The sequence below is a fragment of the Sorex fumeus genome, unplaced genomic scaffold (genome assembly GCF_029834395.1).
Source record: "Sorex fumeus unplaced genomic scaffold, SorFum_2.1 ptg000098l, whole genome shotgun sequence".
NCBI lineage: Eukaryota > Metazoa > Chordata > Mammalia > Eulipotyphla > Soricidae > Sorex > Sorex fumeus.
This window is the reverse complement of record NW_026606155.1, coordinates 64,113,833-64,136,293: the sequence shown is the minus strand read 5'-3', so window position 1 is coordinate 64,136,293 and position 22,461 is coordinate 64,113,833. Positions and strand designations below refer to the sequence as shown.

Here is a 22,461-nt window from a genome sequence, read left to right as displayed (position 1 = left end):
TAGCGTAAGCAACAAATTTGTTTCCAGACTTAGCTCTTTTTCCTTTTTTTGGTTTTTGGGGTCACATCTGGCAATGTTTAAGGCTCTGAGTTCTGGGATCATTCCTGAAAATATTTAGGGCTGATCAAACTTGGTTGGTTACATGCCAGGCAAGTGTCCTACACACTGCACTATCTCTCTGTCCCTGAAACCTAGTTTTTTTTAACCTACGTCTGGACTTAAAAGATAGTGCAAAACCAAGTCTCATGGGAGAGGTCAGTGGCTCTTGGTATCTCATTGGTCCATTTGGAGAACTAATAGCGTAGTTAGTATAATACTTTTTTTAGTTTGGATGCCACACCCAGAAGTGCACAGGGCTTATTCCTGACTCTCTGCTCAGGGATCACACTTGGCGGGGCTTCAGGGAACCATATGGGGTACCGGGTATCGAACTTCAGTCAGCTATGTGCAAGGCAAGAACTCTACCTACTATACTATCTCTCCAGCCGCAGTATAATACTTTTGAAAATAATCAGTGCTAATTTGAATGATTACCAGCTGCCATTAAATGAATTTGGTTGGTATTTTTTTGGGGGAAAAAAAGGATTTGTAAAGTTAGTTCTAATTCATAAATGTTAAATACACTGGAGTGAATCCAGTGCTATGGGGTTTTCAGTCCTCAGCATCACCTCATTGAGCTTCTTCTGAGACATTTTCGGCTTCATGTGAAGTTCAGCTAAAATAAGTAATCTGGGGCTGGAGTGAAGTACAGCAGGTTAGAAGCTTGCTTTGCATGTGGCCTACTGGGGTTCAATTCTCGGGACCTCTATTTGGTCTCCTGAACCCAGTCAGGAGTGATCCCTGAGCACAGAGCCAGAAGTAAGCTGTGAGCATAGCCAAATGTAACCCCAAACCAAAACCAAACAAAAAATTATTCCAGGAACTGTCTGAATGAAGGAAGACAAGAGTAAGAATAAGATGCCTTGAGACCCATGGAGAAGTCATCCTGCTGATGGCTAAAGTTGCTCCTGTTTTTAAAAGTCTGTAGTCTTATTAAGAATAAAATAAAATCATAAGTTTTTTTTTTTAATTACTGAAACACCATGAGGTACAGTTGTAGACTTACAAGTTGTTGTGCTTGGGTTTCAGTTATGCAATAATCGAGTACCCATCCCACCACCAGTGCCCATTCTCCACCCCCACCAATCCCAGTATTCCTCCCACCCCCCACCCCCCATCCCACCCTGCCTCTGTGGCTGGGTACTCCCTTTTGTTCTATCTCTCCTTTTGGGTGCTGTGGTCTGCAGAAGAGACATTGGGTGGCAATCATGTTCGGTCCATAGACTACTTTCAGCAGGCATCTCCCATCCTGGGCAGATCTTTCCAGCATCCTTATTTGGTGCTCCCTTTTCTATCTGAGCTGCCTTTACCCCTAGAGTGTGCAGCTGGCCTCTAAGCCATGGAGTGAACAACCTTGTATTTATCACAGCTGTTCTCAGGTGTTAGTCTCTTATTTTGTTACTTTATGTTACCCAGATGAATGCAATCTTTCTATGTCTGTCCCTCTCTTTCTGACTCATTTCACTTAGCATAATATTTTCCATATAGTACCACTTGTATGTAAATTTCATGACTTCATTTTTTTCTAACTGCTACATAGCACTCCATTGTGTAGATGTACCAAAGTTTCTTTAACCAGTCATCTGTTCTCGGGCACTCAGGTTTTTTCCATATTCTAGCTATTGTAAACAGTGCTGCAATGAACAAACAAGTGCAGATGTCACTTAGACTATACTTTTTGACCTCTCCGGGGTATATTCCCAGGAGTGGTGTTGCTGGGTCAAATGGGAGCTCAATTTCTAATTTTTTGAGAGTCGTCCATACTGTTTTCCAAAAGGGTTAAACCAGTCGGAATTCCCACCAGCAGTGAAGGAGGGTCCCTTTCTCTCCACATCCGCGCCAACACAGGTTGCTTTTGTTCTTTTGAATGTGGGCCAGTCTCTGTGGTGTGAAATGATATCTCATTGTGGTTTTGATCTGCATCTCCCTGATGATTAATGATGTAGAGCATTTTCTCATGTGCCTTTTAGCCATTCGAATTTCTTCTTTGAGAAAGTCTCTGTTCATTTCCTCGCCCCATTTTTTGATGGGGTTGGATGTTTTCTTCTTGTGTAGTTCAACCAGTACTTTGTATATCCTTGATATCAACCCCTTGTCGGATGTGTATTTGGAGAATATCCTTTCCCATTCTGTAGACTGTCTTTGTATTTTGGTCACTGTTTCTTTTGAGGTGCAGAAGGTTCTTAGTTTAAGATAGTCCCATTTGTCTATCTCTGTTTTCACTTGCTTGGTCAGTGGCGTGACATCTTTGAAGATACCATTAGCTTCAATCATAAGTTTTTTAAAAAAGAAAATAAAGATTAAGTTCAGTCAATTAATCTGTAATAATTGTGCCTTTGTTGCAGTGTCAAGATCGAAATTGCCAAATAAAGTGAGCTGTATTTATACTCACTGTGATTATGCATCTGTGATCATAGTTTCATACTATGAGGATTGAATCGTTGTAGGTAAAGAGCAACACCTGTCTGGTTAGGAAACAGTGTGTGTTTTCTACTGTTCTCTCATAGAAATGGGTTTGTGCAGTTATATTAGCACATTGTATTACAAAGAGTGAACAATGCCTTTCAAGCTAGTAACAACAGTGGCGATCACTTAACAACCACACCATTCAGCTCTGGGAGTGTTAGTTACTCAGTTGAATTAGTGTGGCCATGTCACTAGCAAAAAAAAAAAAAAAGTCCCATTAATTAAGTAAGCAAATTGATCCATGAATTGACATTTGATACTATAATTTTTATGTTTATTCTTAAATTATCTACAAAATTAATTTGCAATTAGAAATATAACTTTCATCATTTTTCTTTCCTTTTTTTGCAGGATGGGGGGTGGGGAGGCTGCAGGGGTTGGAGCACACCCAGCTATGCACAGGACTTACTCTTGACTCCACTCAGGGAATCACTCTTGATGGTATTCAGGAATTCCAGGGACATATGCAGTGCTGGTCATTGAACAAAGTTGGCATTGTGCAAAGTAAGCACCTGCACTATCTTTTTAGCCATAGAACATTCATTTTTGGCACCTTAAATTATGCCCATTTCGGGGCTGGAGCGATAGCACAGCGGGTAGAGCATTTGCTTTGCACGCAGCCAACATGGCCCACACGGGTTCAATTCCCAGCATCTCATATGGTCCCCTGAGCACCGCCAGGAGTAATTTCTGAGTGCATGAGCCAGGAGTAACCCCTGAGCATCGCCGGGTGTGACCCAAAAAGCAAATAATAATAATAATAATAATAATAATAAATTATGCCCATTTCCTTTGGGGGTGGGGGGTTGTCATGCTCAGGGTCTGTTTACTTTGTTCTTGGGACTTCGAGATTACTCTCAGCAGAGATCAAAAACTTTAACGTAAGAACAGTGGGAGAGCTGTGGCCAGAGCAATAATATAGCAGTTAGAGCGCTTACCTTGCATGCAGGCAGCCAGGATTCTATCCCTGGCATCTCATATGGTCTCCCAAACCCCACCAGGAGTAATTTCCAAGCACAGAGCTAGGAGTAAGTTCAGAGCACCGCCAAGTTTACCCAAAACAAAAATAAATAAAAAGAACAGTGGGAGATAAGCTAGGGATAATTCGCAGTGCCTGTGAACTCCAGCCATCAGGTTTGTGGCTGTGCCTACACCGCCCACCAGCACCAGAACTGTTAGTCCAGGCCTCCCTGTCAGATGACTGATGGACAGTCTGTTCTCAGTTCCTCCAACCCCCGTTCCATACTCACACGATGACTAATGAATACAAGTAGAACAAAGTACTTTCAGACAATGTCATGTTCATAGTGTATGAAGTCTTCATCCTCAGTTTTTTGAACAGGCCCCCAAATATATAAATAATAAATCATTAGTTCATCTTACCACTTATGATAAAAAAAATCTGACACTTGAACATCAAAAACACAACAAGGGACTGGAGAGATAGTATAGCAGGTAGGAGCTTGCCTCGCATGAGGCCAGCCCAGGATTGATCCCCAGCACCACAGAAGGTCCCCTGAACCCCACCAGGAGTGATTCTTGAGTGCAGATCCAGGAGTACGCTCTGAACACAGCCAGATGTGGACCAAATACCAACCAAACAAACAAACTAAAAACACAATCGCTGGGCTGGAGCAATAGTACAGCAGATAGGGCGTCTGCCTTGGACGCAGTTGACCCGAGTTCAATTCCCAGCGTCCCATATGGTGCCCTGAGCACCACCAGGAATAATTCCTGAGTGCATGAGCCAGGAGTAACCCCTGTGCATCGCCGGTGTGACCCCCAAATAAAAAAAAAACACAATAGCCAGGGCTGAGAGGAGAGTACTGAAGGTAAGGAATTATAGTGAGACTTCTCTGGCTACAAACCCTTTCAATTCCTGGGCACCACACATGTTCCCCTCAAAACAGCCAGGCTTAAATAACCCATTAGCTCCTGCTGGTATGGGCCGAACACCACCACCCCTCTCAAAAAAAAAAATCAATATTTGAGGATGGAAAGATAGCTCAGTAGGCTTTACTCTCTTGCAACACGTGACCCCTGAGCACAGAGTGGGGAGGAGCCTCTTTGTCCTCCTTCTCACCCTGTTTGCAAGCCCTGAAGGTTGCCTGGGCTTCTCTGAGTAGGCAGAGAGATAGTGCAGCAGACTGAGCACATGCTTTGCATTTAGGAAGCCCATGTCCTATCCTTGACACCACATAGTCCCCTGAGCACCATATGGAGTGACCCCAGAGTACAAAGTTAGGTGTTGCCCCCAGCATCTTCGAGTGTGGATCCCAAACAAAACCAAAACCAACCACAACCCATAAAAATACAATAGCTCTTTTTTTGGTAAAGCTTCCAACTCACCTCTGCTTTATATAATTTTGGAAGTCTTCTAAACAGTGCAAAGAGGGCCTAGAATTCTCTCTAAGACATCATGTTGTGTTTAGTCATCATTATCCTTAATCTCCTCTGGTTGCAAATAATTTGTCTCTCCTTGTTTTTCATGACCCTGATGGTTCTCCAGATGTTTTTGAGAATGTGCCTTGCCGTAGATGTTTAATATAATGTTTCTCCTCATTGTTAGGTTGGGATTAGGATTTGGGGGAGTGTAGCACAGAAGTGAAATTCCTTTCCTATCAAGTCACAGCATATGATATGACATCGTGAAGGGAGTAGTAGCCTTCATCACTCCCCTAAAGTGAAGAGTGCCAGGTTATTCAGCCATAAAGTTGCTACAATCTATTTAATACTCCATTCTTTGGAAGTGAGTTACTAAGTCCAGCTCATCTTCAAATGGGAAGGGGGATCTTATATGATGCCAGGGATGGAAAAGGGGTCAACTGCATGTCATACAAGCATCTTAACCTCTGTACTCTCTTGCTCCTATTCTTGGATTATAATCCAATAAGTATGTTATTAGTTGTTTATATTGTTCCAGTTTTAGCCATTGAATGCCCTTCCAAATTGTCTTTTTAAAATAGTTTTATTGAGAAAACTCACATCACACAATCACCTATAAAATACCCAATTCAGTAACTTTCATATGCTTACATTTTTTGTACAGCCATCAGGATAACCTCATAGTCCTCACCCCCTGATCTCCAATCCTGGCAACCCTTAACCTGCTTTCTGTTCCTACAGAGTTGCCAGTTCTGGATATTTGGCATATATGGGAATCATATCATATGTTTTTCTTTGGGACTGACTTCTTTCACTTGCCACAGTGTTTTCAAGGTTCATCTGTCTGATCTCTTTTTAATCTTTATTTAGATGTTCCTTCTCCATAGTTGTAATCCACATGGGCCTAGAATTTGGTGTTCTAGTTTTGTGAATCAACATAATTTCACTTAGATTTTCCAATTCTGTAGAGGCTTTTGGGGTGACCTCTAATCACCCTTGTAGGTGTTACCATATTTGAACCCTATCAAATATGGTACGACAATTCCAGAAGACGGGTATTTAGTGTCTTATGATGTGTCGCGCGGCCGCAAGCGGCCGCGCGGGTCCGGAAAGCGTCCTGGAGTGTGGCGACGGCTGGGTAGTGGAAGTAGTGTCAAGAGTGGAAGTCTGCCAGTGGGGTATTTATCTGGGTAGGGTGGGTCTCCTGTGCACAATTCGATCCCTGGGTGGTTGATGGAAGCAGACAGGGCAGGGTAGGGTGGGGCTCCTGATTAGAATCCCTTTGTCACCTGTGGTGGTGGGAGCAAGCAGAGAAGCTCTGTCCCTGGGTCCGCCGAGCCTGGAGTCCAAGGTCTCAGAGAGTTCCGCTTACCTTGTTCTGTGGGTCTTCAGTTGTGCGTGGGTCTCGGCCGGAGCTGCCGCGCGGGTCCGGAAAGCGTCCTGGAGTGTGGCGACGGCTGGGTAGTGGAAGTAGTGTCAAGCTACCGAGAGTATTCCGCCCGCACGGAAGAGCCTGGCAAGCTATCCGCTGTGTATTCGATATGCCAAAACCAGTAACTACAACTGGTCTCATTCACCTGACCCTGAAGGCTTCACCGACATGGCAGCACTGAGAAGGATGAGAAAGGAGAGGCCAACAAAATCTCAAGGCCGACCTAGGCTGCCACAACGAAGGAAGACAAAAATGATCGTCTGTACTTTCAATGCACGTACGCTAGCATCAGATGCATCCATCGAGGACCTGATGGTACAAGCGCGAATGATCAAGTACGACATCATTGGTCTGACCGAGACAAGAAGACATGAATCTCACCATGCCGTTTTCGACACTGGAGAAGAATTGTTCCTCGGAACATGCGATAAAAGAGGTGTTGGAGGCGTCGGTGTCCTTATCAACACAAACTTGGCCAAGAGCATTGATTCATTCGAATGCCTAACAACCCGAATCGGACGTTTACATTTGAATAGATGTGGCTCACTGCCTGCAGTTTCTATCTTCGTTGTCTACGCACCAACATCTCATTATGATGAAAGAGAAATCGAGAAGTTCTACATGGAGCTAGAGAAATTCTATAAAGAAGACCACACCTTCTACAAGATCATTGTGGGTGATTTTAATGCCAAGATAGGACCGAGAAGATCAGCTGAAGAACTTCACATCGGAACCCATGGCCTAGAATGGAACGAACAGGGTGAGAGACTGTCTGAGTTCATCATGTCGACCAAGACCATTCATGGTAACTCACAGTTCCAGAAGGCAGAATCTAAACGATGGACATGGGAGTCTCCAGGTGGACGATTCCACAACGAAATAGACCACATCATATTCAATCGACGGTTTTGCCTGACTGATGTCGCTGTTGTCCCAAAATTTCGAACGGGATCGGACCACCGTCTCCTTCGTGCAAAATTCTACTTCACAGAGCGGGGAGAAAGGGCTGCAAAGTTCAAAAAGAGAACTCCCAGAACGACCACCAACTGGGAACTCTTTGGTACTATTGCGGCAACATGGGAAGATGCCATTGTTGACAACATTGACGAGGAATACGATCGACTGGTTCAGCACCTCCATGAATGTGCGAGGAACGCCAAGAGAGAGATAGCCACAAAAAGTCGCCTATCTTCGAAAACTCTTGAGCTAATTCGCCAGCGTGGTTTGGCGCATGCCTCAGGCAACCGCAAGCTAACATCCGAGCTTGCAAAGCAGTGCAGAGATGCGATCAAGGAAGACCTCAAAGAGAGAAGAGCAGAAGTACTGGTAGATGCGGCAGAAGCCGGGAAAAGTATTCGTAACGCCCGCCTGTCCTTCGCCAACTATAAGACCAAGATGACTGCCCTCCGACGTCCTGATGGATCCATCACATCCTCCAGAACGGCAATGGAGAAGATTATCCATGACTTCTACTCAAATCTCTTCGATAGCCATGTCCACTTGCCGACATACCAAATTCCACAGGATGGGTATGTCGTTCCCAACGTTCTCCCTTCCGAAATCCGACACGCCATTTCGTCAGTAAAGAAGCAAACAGCACCCGGCCCAGACAAGGTCAGACCTGAACACCTGAAGAACCTGCCGTCAGTACTCATCAATACACTGGCTCGGCTCTTCACTCGCTACCTGTCTGAATGCAAGGTTCCATCTCAATGGAAAACCAGCAGGACCGTACTACTGTTCAAGAAGGGAGACATCCATGACATTGGCAACTATCGCCCGATCTGCCTATTGTCTGTCATCTACAAGTTGTTCACTCGAGTCATCCTGAATAGGATTGGCAGAACACTAGATGAAGGACAACCATGTGAGCAAGCAGGGTTCCGCAAAGGATTCAGCACCATCGACCATATCCACACGATAACCAAACTCATTGAGGTTTCTCGGGAGTTCAAGATGCCGCTCTGCTTAACGTTCATTGATTTAAAGAAGGCCTTTGATTCTGTTGAGACGGAAGCGGTCATTGAAGCCCTAGCCAATCAGGGCATTCAAGCCCAATACATCAGGATCCTCCGTGAGCTGTATTGCGGATTCACTACCAGGATCTCACCATTCTACAAAGAAGTGATCGTTGATGTCAAGAGAGGGGTGCGGCAGGGTGATACCATTTCACCAAAACTCTTCAGTGCCACCCTCGAGAACATCATGCGACGACTGGAATGGGAAGGAATGGGAGTGAAGATAGATGGTCGGCAACTACACCACCTCCGCTTTGCTGATGACATTGTTTTAATAACACCAAACATCAGCCAAGCAGCACAAATGCTGGCCGACTTTGACCGTGAGTGTGGAAAGGTAGGACTACAGCTGAATCTTACGAAGACAATGTTTATGAGAAACAGCCTTGTTCCTGACGCCCCATTCGCTCTCAATGGAACGACCATCTCCGAATGCAACAGCTATGTGTACCTAGGTCGAGAGGTCAACATGACAAATGACCTGGCACCCGAACTGCGCAGGAGGAAGAGAGCGGCTTGGAACGCCTTCAAGAACGTCGAAGAAATAGCTAAGAGGACGAAGAACCTCCGGCTCCGGGCACATCTCTTTGATTCCACTGTTCTTCCTGCATTAACATATGCCTCAGAGACCTGGGCCCTACGCAAACAAGATGAGAACGCCATTCAGGTCTCCCAAAGAAGAATAGAAAGAGCTCTGCTTGGAATATCACGTTTCACTCAAATGAGAGAACGAATCCGGAGTTCTGACATCCGTCGACGATCAAGGATCAGGGACGCTGTCTCATTTGCCAAGGTGTCGAAAATCAGATGGGCTGGTCACGTAATGAGATTTAAAGACGACCGTTGGACTAGAGCTGTTACTGATTGGATTCCACGGGATGTCAAGAGACCGCGTGGCCGCCCACCTACCAGATGGTCAGACTTCTTTGTCAAGGTCATGAACGATCGGTTTGAGGCCCTCCATGTTCCCGGAGCGAAGAGATGCCATTGGGCTACACTAGCACGCGACAGGGACAAATGGAGACGTTACTGGCGCCCGCTCGAGCAAATCGACGACTAACGGGAAGTTAAGTGATTAAGTGATTTCCAATTCTGTAAGTCTGTCCCTTTATTTATTTTATTTATTTATTTTTTTGTTGGGTAACACGCAGCAGTGCTCAGGGCAGCTCCAGCTGTGCTCAAGGAGCTCAGGCAGTGCAGGATCTCCCAGTATATGAAGCACACACATTATCCCTTTGATCTATCCCCCATCCCTGAATCTTTCTTTCAGTGGTTAAAATAGATCAAATTGCTATTAATTTAACATTTAGTTCTCAGTTTATAGTATCTGGACTTGTCTCATTTTTCACTTATAAATGATATTGCTATAAACATTTTCACATACATTATTTTTATTTGAGGGGTAGGACTATTCCTGGCTCTGTGCTCAAGGATCACTTCTGACAAATGTGGTATATAGTATTTTAATTATGCCTTTGGATAGATTCCCACAACTGAAATGCTTAAATTAAAAGGTAGAATTGGGCCAAAGAGATAGTATAGCAGGTAGGACACTGGAACATCAACTCACGTTTGATCCCTGGCACCTTATAAGGTCCCCTGAGCCCATTAGGAATGATCCCTTAGTGCAGAGCCAGGAGTAAGCTCTGAGTATAGCCGGATGTGCTCCCAAAACATTCATTTCGATTGCCTCGAGCAGGCCCCAGTAACGTCTCTTTCATCCTAACCCTGAGATTATATTCAAGGCTATTTAGGAGAATGAGACCCATCATTGTTACTGGTATTTGGCATATTTGGTACGCCACGGGGAGTTTGCCAGACTCTGCCGTGTGGGCAGGCTACATTCGGTAGCCTGCCAGTTTGTCCAAAGTAGGAATGAGATAATAAGATGTCCTGATCAGATGTCCCAAAACATAATGAAAGCAAATAAGGTAGAAGGGGCAAGAGAAGTAGTACAAAAAGGTTAAAGTGCTTACCTTGCATGTGGTCGACCCCGGTTTGATCCTCAGCACTACTACATGGTCCCCCAAGCCACTGCCAGGAAGTGACCCCCCACCCCAAGTACTGGCCAATGTGGTCGAAATAAAATTAAAATTAAGGCTGCTGTTCATTCATCTTTACATATAAATGTCTAGAAAAGAAAGATTTATACCTATCTTAAATACTTTGGCTCTGTCTATAGAAGGTGGATGTGGTTTAGGTCAAGAGTTGGAATATTACGGCATGTTCTGTGTTTATTATTTGTAAAAACATATGTGATAATTCCTGAAGTTACCTAAAGCTGATGTATTAAACTTAAATTTTCATTTAACAACACTAATACATGGAGTAAGGCAAGGAGACAATATGGTGAATTAAAGATAGCATTATTTAATTAGTCATGAGACCAAAATTCAGCACTTAAATCTATTGCCGTGATAAGAAGTTTTTCCATCTGCAAAATGAAGGTCGTGTACATCAGGGATGACAGATACAAGATGCATGTGAGCCATACTCTGCTCCCTAACTCATGACTGACATCACTAATCATTCCTGGCATCCTTTGTTCAGAACCTACAAACAGCATCTGAATCCTTCCCAAAACAGTGCTTACAGCAGCTCAGACAATAAGTCACAGCTGGCAGCCATGTTGGAATTTGTCATCTTGGATATGATAATCTGTAAAGACTGCCATTCTGATGCCCTGTAATATACCAACTGAATTATGAAAACCATAACCAATTCTATATCTACTTGAGTCATTCCAGCCTCAATTTTTAATAATTTTTTGGTTTATTTATTTATTTGGTCTTTGGGTCACACGTGGTTGTATTTAGGGTTCACTTCTGACTCAGCATGCAGGGATCACTCCTGGTCTGCTCAGGGGAACATATGGGATACCAGGGATCACACCTGGTTTGGCCGTGTGCAAAGCATACACCTTACCTACTGTACTATCTCTCTGTCTCCTTTGAGTCTTTTCTTGAGACATTAAGTTTATATTACATTAACAGCATGCAGTGTTGGGACATCGATCTGTTCATATTGTATTGTGAAGCTTCCAAATTCTCTTTTTTTGATCTCTAAGCATCCTAACACCATTTGGTTAATGTTTCTCCCAATAGAGTTGTTCTTCGTGGTTCTTCCTTGGCTTTGATTTTGATTTTTGCATATTTATATTTATAGCTCTGAGTATAGTCTCCTACTTCCCTGCCATCAAAACAGTGGGAATGAATATCATGCTTGGAATGTAGAAACCAATTTGATCCCTTGATATAAAATCTCTGGGATTGTTTTTTTACATATCATCTTAACTCTTATTGCAGCCAGGAATACCTTTAAGGCAACATTTTTTCCTTCGTATGGCAATTGAAATCCCGAGTATCCTGCACTGCACTGTCCTCCTGTTGTTCCATCGATTTTCTCAAGCGGACACCAGTCGCATCTCCATTGTGAGACTTGTTACTGTGCTTGGCATTATCAAATACATCATGGGGAGCTTGCCAGGCTTTGCCATGCGGGCAGAATACTCTTGGTAGCTTGCCGGCTCTCTGAGAGGGGCGGAAGAATCGAATCCAGGTCGGCCACATGCTAGGCAAACACCCTACCCGCTATGCTATCACTCCAGCCCGAAATCCAGAGTATAAGATTATATACTCTTTAATTTTCATAATGATGATTTTTCAGCGGTTAATTTAGGAGGATCTGACACATGGATCTATCACACCTGATGGATCTATCACATCTTCCAGAAGGGCAATGGAGAAGATTATCCATGACTTCTACTCACATCTCTTCGACAGCCATGTCCACTTGCCGACATACCACATTCCACATGATGGATATGTCGTTCCCAATGTTCTCCCTTCCGAAATCCAACATGCCATCTCATCGGTAAAGAAACAAAGAGCACCTGGCCCAGACAAAATCAGACCTGAACACCTGAAGAACTTACCATCAGTACTCATCAATACACTGGCTCGGCTCTTCACACTCTACCTGTCTGAATGCAAGGTTCCATCCCAATGGAAAACCAGCAGGACCGTACTACTGTACAAGAAGGGAGACATCCATGACATTGGCAACTATCGCCCGATCTGCCTATTGTCTATCATCTACATGTTGTTCACCCGAGTCATCCTAAATAGGATTAGCAGAACACTAGATGAAGGACAACCATGCGAGCAAGCCGGGTTCCGCAAAGGATTCAGCACCATTGACCATATCCACACGATAACCAAGCTCATTGAGGTTTCTCGGGAGTTCAAGATGCCGCTCTGTCTAACGTTCATTGATTTAAAGAAGGCCTTTGATTCTGTTGAGATGGAAGTGGTCATTGAAGCCCTAGCCAATCAGGGCATTCAAGCTCAATACATCAAGATCCTCTGTGAGCTGTATTATGGATTCACTACCAGGATCTCACCATTCTACAAAGAAGTAATCATTGATGCCAAGAGAGGGGTTCAGCAAGGTGATACCATTTCACCGAAACTCTTCAGTGCCAACCTCGAGAACATCATGTGACGACTGGAATGGCAAGGAATGGGAGTGAAGATAGATGGTCAGCAAGTACACTACCTCCGCTTTGCTGATGACATTGTTTTAATAACACCAAACATCAGCCAAGCGGCACAATTGCTGGCCGACTTTGACCGTGAGTGTGGAAAGGTTGGACTACAGCTTAATCTTACGAAGACAATGTTTATGAGAAACAGCCTCGTTCCTGACACCCCATTCACTCTCAACAGAACAAACATCTCCGAATGCAACAGCTATGTGTACCTAGGTCGAGAAGTCAACATGACAAATGACCTGGCACCCGAGCTGCGCAGGAGGAAGAGAGCAGCTTGGAACGCCTTCAAGAACGTCGAAGAAACAGCTAAGAGGACAAAGAACCTCCGGCTCCGGGCACATCTCTTTGATTCCACTGTTCTTCCTGCATTAACATACGCCTCAAAGACCTGGGCCCTATGCAAACAGGATGAGAATGCTATTCGGGTCTCCCAAAGAGGAATTGAAAGAGCTATGCTTAGAGTATCACATTTCACTCAAATGAGAGAAAGAATCCGGAGTTCCGACATCCATCGAGAATCAAGAATCAGGGATGCTGTCTCGTTTGCCAAGGTGTCAAAAATCAGATGGGCTGATCACGTAATGAGATTTAAAGACAACCACTGGACTAGAGCTGTTACAGACTGGATTCCATGGGATATCAAAAGACCGCGTGGCCACCCACCTACCAGATGATCAGACTTCTTCATCAAGATTATGAACGATCGGTTTGAGGCTCTTCATGTTCCTAGAGTGAACAGACGCCATTGGGCTACACTAGCACGTGGCAGGGACAAATGGAGACATTACTGGCGCCCGCTTGAGCAAATAGACGATTCATGGGAAGTCAAGTGATCAAGTGATCAATTTAGGAGGCTACACTCAGCAATGCTCAGTGGCTACTACTGGCTCTGTGTTAAGGGTCCCTACTAGTGCTCAGGGACCTTATGGGATGCCAGCAATCGAACCAGGTCAGTCACATGCAAAGCAAGTGCCTTACCTGCTATTCTCTCTCTCTCTCTCTCTCTCTCTCTCTCTCTCTCTCTCTCTGTTTCTCTCTCTCTCTCTGTTTTTCTCTCTCTTTCTCCATAATAATGATTTTAAAACAACTTCTTGAAAGAGAATAATAGAGAAGTTAGTGTTCTTCATTTTCAAGTCACCTATCCTAATTTCTGGGCAATAATTTATAATTAAAAGCAACACTTTATGCCAAATCATTAAAAATCACAGACTGTTGCAGCCCCACCTACAGTCATGAGTCTTTCTTCCTGGAAAAGGGAGTGAATGACCGCAGGCTTCCCCATGGCACAGCTGTCATGGCCCCAGCTGAACTGGTCTCAACACCATCCTGTTCTGCTATTGAGTGAACACTGCAGCCCTGGGCTTTGCAGACTGGGCTTGGCTCTCTTTAGCTGTTGGTGTTTATAACTGTGAGATCACCACCTGTCTGCTAGGGTTTAGGAGATAAGAAATGAGCTGTGAGGGCAAACTGAAGAGAAACAGAATTCAAATGTCACCCTCATAATGACAGCAATTTTTCTGTAAAATGATTCCAGATTTTATTATTATTTTATATTTTACTTCTTGGGGTGGTAGGGACTGGGGGAGGGACATATGACAGGCCTACTAGTGGCTCTGTTTTCGAGATCACTCCTGGGGAGCTCAAGAGACCATATGTGGGGGCTGGAGCAATAGCGCAGTGGATAGGGCATTTGCCTTGCACACGGTCAACCCAGTTTCAATTCCCAGCATCCCATATGGTCCCCTGAGCACTGCCAGGAGTAATTCCTGAGTGCAGAGCCAGGAGTAACCCCTGGGCATCGCTGGGTGTGACCCAAAAAGAAAAAAAAATAAGAGACCATATGTGGTGCCAGGGATGATGGAACTCACATCAGCCACATGCAAGGCAAGTGCCCTACCTTCTGTTCTATTCCTCTGGCCCCATTTTTCACTTTTTCATGTCACCCCACCCAGCCCAGCAGTGCTTTTGGGGATCTGGGGCCACTTCAGGCAGTGCTCAGCAGACAGAGCAGGCCTGATAGGTCAGGGGTTCAGGGGTCTGGGGGTTGAACTCAGGGCCTCCCACAGATTGCCATATGGGTTCTGCTGCCTGGCTCTTCCTGGTGCCTATTGCAAATGTGAAAAGGTTATTTATTTATTTATTTTTTTGGTAAGAGTACTACTATGAAAAGGTTATTTAAGAGTCACTGTTCATCCTGATCTTTGGCACTATGATCGGGTATTTGGGTGGCTTTGATGCCCATGTGGAAGGATTAGCTGTTGACCATCCTGTATTATTTTGCACTATTTCAAAATGCATAGTTGAGATGAGAGGAAATGGGAGTCAACATTACTGGATTTTTATTTATTTCACAAACAGAAACTGGGGGCTGGCAAGACAGCACAGAATACTGGAATCCAGACTCTGCATACTAAAGCCTGGGTTTCATTCCCAGCACCACATGGTCCACTGAGCCCTGCCAGAAGTAGTCCCTGAGCACCACCAGATATGGCTCCAAAGAGGAAAAAATTAAGTAGAAGAAAAAATTTTCAAATATATTCTTTTTAAAATTAAATTCAAGAGAGAAGAGAGAGAGAGAGAGAGAGAAAGTATCTGCCATAGAGGCAGACAGGGTTAGGGGCAAGAGAGAAAGTGGGGACATTGGTGGTGGGAAATGTACACTGGTGAAGGGACAGGCATTGGAACATTATATAACTGAAACCCAATCATGAACAACTTTGTAACTGTATCTCATTGTGTCTCGATTAAAAATGTTTTAATTTAATTTTAAATTATTTTATATATAAATTTGGGGAGCAATGGTTAGGCCATAACCAGTGGTGCTCAGGGCTTACTCCTGGCTCTCTGCTCAAGTATCATTCCTGGCAGGCACTAGGGATCATATGATATGGGGGTATTGGGAATCGAACCTGAATAGCTATGTGCAAAGCAAACACCCTATGTGCTGTACTATCACTCCAGCCCCTAGATATAAAATTATTTTATCTAGAGTTGAAATCACTCACATGAACAACTGAATGAGGAGGACAAATTTGGGATCCCTGTGTGCATTGTCCCAGAGCTCACCCCTGACTGGGTAATCCAAGACTGCGGGTAACTTAACATTCCTAAATGTTTATGCTTAATGTAGGAATCCAAGAAGTGTGATATTTAAATAGCATACATATAAATTGCTCAGTAGAAGTCCTGCTAGGGTTTATTGTAGGGCTTTATTAGAGGGCCTTAATAAATAGTCGATTCTACTACTAATATCTACTATTACTACTGCTCCTAAAGATTGTTTAATGTAAGCACCATGATTTACAAAGCTGTTAATAATAGAATTTCAGGATCAGAGGTTAGCACAGGGGTTAAAGTGCTTGCTTTGCTTATGCCAAACCTGGGTTTAATCCCTAGCACCTACGTGTTCCCTTATTTTTTTTAAAAAAAGGCTAAGGACCCTGGTCCAGAGACACTGCAGTGAGTCCCGGAAGACACCACAGAGTCAGAGATCTCTCCAGGTCCCATACCAAGCCAATTTCACTGGGGCACCCCAGATGGAGCAGGTGCAGGCTCCCCGCCTACTCCAGATGGAATCCCAGTGACCAAGAGCTTCCACAAGCAAGGCCCAGGTATACAGGTTCCAGGACTAAATATCCATGCCGCATAGCAGGAGAGGCTCCGGGCTGTCCCTTGCTGGCTCCCTGACCACTTGTCAACCTGGCTTGTCAACACCCACAATGTGCCTCTGGGCGCCATCTTAGCATACCATCAGCCCTGGTCCAGAGATGCCCAATTGAATCCCAAAATGGATTAGTGCCCTACGAAAATATCTCTGGAATCCAACCATTTTCAATCTAGGATTCCAGAAGCGCATGGTCGTGGCACCCAAGATATTCCAAATGAGCAATGGACAATAAATGATCTGCCCCTGGCAGGCAGGCTTGAATGGTGGTGGGAAAATTCGAGCAAAACATAGTGCCCAAAAGTAAAGAGAGAGTATTGGGGAAATTGCCTGCCATGGAGGCAGGATGAGGACTGGGATGCAGGGGGGAAGGGGGGGCAGGGGATATACTGGGGACCCTGGTGGTGGAGGGGTGCACTGGTGGAGGGATGGGTGTTCGATCATTGTGCAGCTGAATCTCAAACATGAAAGCTTTGTGACTATCTCATGGTGATTCAATTAAAAAAAAAGTAATGTGGAGTTCATGCCCAATTCAACCAGCTTAATCAAATAATGAAATAAATACGTTTTTTTTTTTAAAAAAAATAAGGCTGAGGAAAGAAAAGCTTCACATCACCAGGAGTGATCCCTGAGCCCAGTCACAAGTAAGGACTGAGCACTGCCGGTGTGGCTCCAAAACCAAATAATAACAACAACAATGATAATAGAATTTCAAGCATATAATGGTCCAGCTCCAATCCCTCCACCAGTGTCAGTGTCCCTCCACCAGTGTCCCCAAGTTCCCTCTTCTTTGAATGTTTTTAAGACTAAAGAAAGAGCCAGACCATGAACCTGACCTCTGGGCTGCCCAACACCTCCTAATTCCTCTATACTTCTATCAGGAGTACACCATATTATATAGGAAATTAACGTAGACACAAAAAACAAAAACAATAACACAGAAGGCTCAACTAGCAACAAACAGCTTAATAAATTCATGGATAAGGACTTCACAACCCTGTCATCTGATATAACAATATAACAAAAATGGATTTTCTTTATACTTACTGACTTTTAATACTGGATCTTTGTTAGCTAATTAATTTCAACTCTAGAAACTCCATAAACAGTTATGGGTTTTGTCTACATTTTTTAAAAAAGGCTAAGGAAAGAAAAGCTTCATCTATATCTTGTCTTCATTGTTCATAAAATAAACATCTTTTTTTTTGTTTTGTTTTTTGCTTTATTTTGGGGCCATATCCACTGATGCTCAGGGCTTACTCCTGACTCTGCACTCAGGGATCTCTCCTGGCATTGCTCAAGGGACCACCCAGGTTGTCCATGTGTGCAAGGCAAACACCCTACCCACCATATTATCTTTCCAGACCCTAAAGTTTTTAGCATGATCGTAAAATTAATTTCATCTTATGTGACCAGCCCAGTTCCTTTCTACCATCTTCCTGCTCTATAGCTGACCACCAAGGTTGAGCAATCCAGGACTTTCAGATTCCCATATTTTGCTTTTTCTTCTTGACATTTTCAGGACCTACCCACTGTCCCAGAGAAAATGCCCTTTCTTTGGGAAACCATTGCTAACCCTGTTGTGATGTTCCTTATTCCTCCCTCCTTATACCCATAGATATCTACCTGTTCCTTCACTGTTACTTGATTACTATTGCTAGGTGTATCAAAATATCAGAAATCATTCCTTCATTTCTACATCCTCTGCTGCTTGACACACAGTTGGTGCCCAACAAGATTGGCGAATAAATTGAACAGTTTTGAAGGGAAAGAGAGCAGTGACTCAAATATGGAGGGCCAGGGATACAACTTACTGATAGAGCACCTGCCTTGCAGGCATGAGGCCATGAGTTTGATCCTTAGCACAGCCCCCTGTGCTTCATTTGATTGGTGCTGCCCACGTGGTTTCTAGTGCAGCCGAATGTGTGACCACCTGCTCCCTACCCACATTCCTGGTCACTGGAACAAGTGTGTGTGTGTGAGGGGGGGGAAGTGTTTTGTAAAATAATGAAAATTTAATGTTAGTTATTAAAAACTTATTTTGTTCATAAAAATAAATACCCGTGTTATCAGTAGAAACTGTATTTGATTTGGTTTTGTATAGTGTGATTCTTTTGGCCCATCCCTCCTCCTTGTGGCTATTACTGCAGTGATTGCTACTCAAACACTCACTTGCCAGGGGTCGTACACTTAGTTGTGGTGCTTAGACATTTGACCACGGGGATGTGTGTGTGTGTGTGTGTGTGTGTGTGTGTGTATGGAATGCGGTTCAAGTGGTGGAGTACAGGCCTTGCATGTTACATGGTATCTGGGTTCAAACCCTAACACTAAACTACCCCCTCCATCGGCTCCATCAGGACCAACAACACTGGGGCCCCCAGCACACCAAAACAATTGAAATAGTACGGTTGTTTGAGAAATTTGATCTTGCCTTTTATTGCTCTTATGTCCTTTAGGTTCAAGTTACAGCCACAAGTTGCCTTTAACACTGGGCAGAAGGGAAAAATGATCAAATTTTTTCTCATGGTGAATAAGCAAGGGCAGACCCGGCTCTCTAAGTACTATGAACATGTGGAGATCCGCAAGCGGACACTGCTGGAAACAGAAGTTATAAAGAGCTGCCTCTCTCGGTCCAGCGAGCAGGTCCGTTTCATATTCTCTTTCTCCTCTCTTCCCCTCAACAGTATAGCAAGTCTGCTATTACTGCAGATAGGCTACTCCGTGGCTCAAGGACCATCGTGTTGTTTGAATCACACTATTTCAACAGCTGTTTGGAAACATAACAGACGAAGTGAAATGAAAAACTGCAACCTAGCCCTTTTTACATCCCCTTCAGGAAAGTCAAAAAAGGAAACCAGGAAAGATCTTGGGTTCTCTTTAGGTCAGCAGATCTGTCTAAGCTCTGTGGAAATGGTAGCTCAGATTCACTCCTGCTAACTTAACTTCTTTTTTTTTTTTGTTCATGTGAATTCAGCCCTTGGAATTTTAGGAGTGTCTCTATAGCAGGTGGCTTTCTTTAAATCAAGGATGAAGGACAGATGTCTGGAATAGAGGGGAACATTTAAGATTTTTTTGTGCCAGAATATCATAATATAATTCTGTTCAAGCAAAAAGAAATTTCTCTTGAAGTTTCTTATGTTAATAAGTTGATGGGAGAAATGGAGGTTTAAATTCATGTGAAACAAGTCTATCCATTGTGCCAAATGAAGGGTAAATACAATCATTAAAATAATGGGAAATTTTTATTTCCCAATTTTTTATTACAAAACATTTTAAACTGAATCTATCTTGATAAAAAAATTTTATTGGCGAATTACTTAATTCGGGTCGTAAACTTCAAATTCATTGGAAATGACTAGGGGGAAAAAACAGGTGAAATCAGGGTGTTGATATTACCAGCTCAACTTGCTGGTTCTCCACATTTCCCTGCATAGGGGGGAAAAACTGCTGTGGGAACCACTGCTAAGTCATAAACTCAACTCCCTCTGAGATCAGAAGTCACACATTAGAAATGTGTTTCTCTTGGCTTCTAAATTAATTTTCCAGCAGGAACATCGCAGAGTCAGTCATCTTTGGCTGACCAGGCACACACTGTTTCATGTAGTTGTCAAAGGAAACAGAAACTCTTACTGGACTGTGTCAGTTGCCACGTACTTGAAGTAAAAGCAGACACTCCAGCACCATGCCTGTTTGAGTCCTGTGGAATGGAGGCACACCATAATTTCAATTTTTTTGCACTTATAGGAGGTTACCCACTGAAATCTGTGCTTTGGAATGAATATTTGGTATTTTAATTAATAATGTTAGGCATTTTCTTTTTTTTTTCCTTTTTGGGTCACACCCAGCAATGTTCAGGGGTTACTCCTGGCTTTGCACTCAGGAATTACTCCTGGAAGTGCTCAGGGGACCATTGAGGATGCTGAGGATTGAACCCGGGTTGGCGCATGCAAGGCAAACACCCTACCCGCTCTGCTATCGCTCCGGCTCCATGTTAGGCATTTTCAATGTGTCCTAAATTATTTTAGATTTTCAAAGGAATCCTATGGGCTTTGGGCATAATCGGGCAAAGAGTCACACAACTTTAGTTTCATTTTAATTTAATCCAAAAAATTGCCTTCCACATTCTTTAATGTCTCTTTGAAATTTGTCCTCAGTTTTTCAACTGAGGACCCCCAGTCACACCCCCAATCCAGTAATCAGCATTTTTGTTTTGTTTTGTGTTTTGGGCTACACCTGGCAATGCTCAGGGGTTACTTCTGGCTTGCCACTCAGGAATTACTCCTTACTCCTGCTGGTGCTCGGGGGACCATATGGGATATCAGGGATTGAACCAGGTCAGCTGTGTACAAAGTAAGTGCCCTATGCACTGCACTGTCCAGCCCTACTGTGCTTTGTTTTGTTTTGTGGGCTACATCTTGGAGTGCTGAAAGGCTACCCCCAATTCTGTACTTGGGGGTCATTCCCAGTGGTTAACAGGGAACTCTGTGGTGTCAGGGATCATACCAGCTTACTGAGCATCTCTCTGACCCCTATAAGTCAATAAACAAGCATTTGAAACCACTTTTTTTTTGTAAAGATTTTTATTAGTGAAACATGGCTTGGAGGCCAGCCACACACCCTAGGGGAAAAGGCAGCTCAGATAGAGAAGGCAGGACCAAATAAAGGGTGTTGGGAGGATCCTCCCAGGATGGGAGATGCGTGCTGAAAGTAGACTTTAGACCGAACACGATTGCAACTCAATGCCTCTTTTGAAATCACCTTAAGGTGAAAATGTAACAGTAAGTAAACATAATTAAGAGCCATTTGCACCTTAGATGGAGCAGGTGTGCCCTCTCCACCCACTCCAGATGAAACCCTGATGGCCAAGAGCTTCCAGAAGCAAAACCTAGGTACCCCAGATCAAGGACTACGACTCCAGGCCACATGGAGGCAGCGGAGACAGACAGTCCTTTCCCATCTCCCTACCCACTTGGGATCCTGGCTGTCACACTCACGATCTGTCTCCAGGCGCCATCTCAGCACATCATCGGCCTTGATCCAGAGAATCCCAAATGAATCTCAAAGTGGATTAGCTCCCTACTGGTGGTGGAGAATGGGCACTGGTGGAGGGATGGGTATTTGATTATTGTATACCTGAAACCCAAGCACAAAAATTTGTAAATCTACAACTGTACCTCATGGTGTTTCACTAATAAAAATAAAAAAAAAATTGGATTAGCTCCCTACAGAGATGTCTCTGGACCCCAACCATTTACAATTTTAGAATTCCAGAAGTTTGCAGCCACTTGACATCCCATGATATTTATAATAAGCAATAGAAAATAAATTACCCAGCATCTGCTCCTGGCAGGCAGGCTTGAATGGTAGTGAGAAAATTAGAAATAATGGTGATTGGAAAGTGTAACGGTGGTGGGATTGGTATTGAAATAATGAATGTAATCAATGTGAACAACCTTATGAAAACAAATTTTCTAAAAAAATTTTTTTAAAAAGGGTCATTTGCTCCATCACTAAGATATTATCTCTCTGGTGCTTTCCAACTTTGGATCAAGGAATTCTTTTAAAACATGGCAAGATTTGAGGCTTTACTTTAAAATTAGGGTGAAGGTGATAGCCTCAGTCTACAGCACTGGGCTCACCCTAGTACCAGGATGGTACCTGCTCAGCTAAGGAAACAAATGCAACCTTCCATGTGGAAGGCCCTGGGTTTAAACCCTGGCCCCACCAAAAAAATAAATAAGATGGTGGTTATTTATAATACTGAATTCCACACAGAGCCAAATGAAAGAATGAGGCAGGTGAAACCTGAGTGGATACTTTTATTTCAGACAACTTGTCTCTATAT

General features: G+C 43.7%; 1 protein-coding gene across 1 annotated transcript in view; it reads left to right on the top strand.

Annotated features, from left to right (window-relative positions):
* Positions 1-22,461, top strand: part of AP4S1 (adaptor related protein complex 4 subunit sigma 1) — a 53,451-nt gene that overhangs the window by 10,067 nt on the left and 20,923 nt on the right. Inside the window, exon 2 of the mRNA XM_056133423.1 lies at positions 19,073-19,259. Within this exon, the coding sequence (XP_055989398.1) occupies positions 19,122-19,259 (138 nt within the window). The 5' untranslated portion in view covers positions 19,073-19,121. The remainder of the gene's footprint in view (positions 1-19,072; positions 19,260-22,461) is intronic.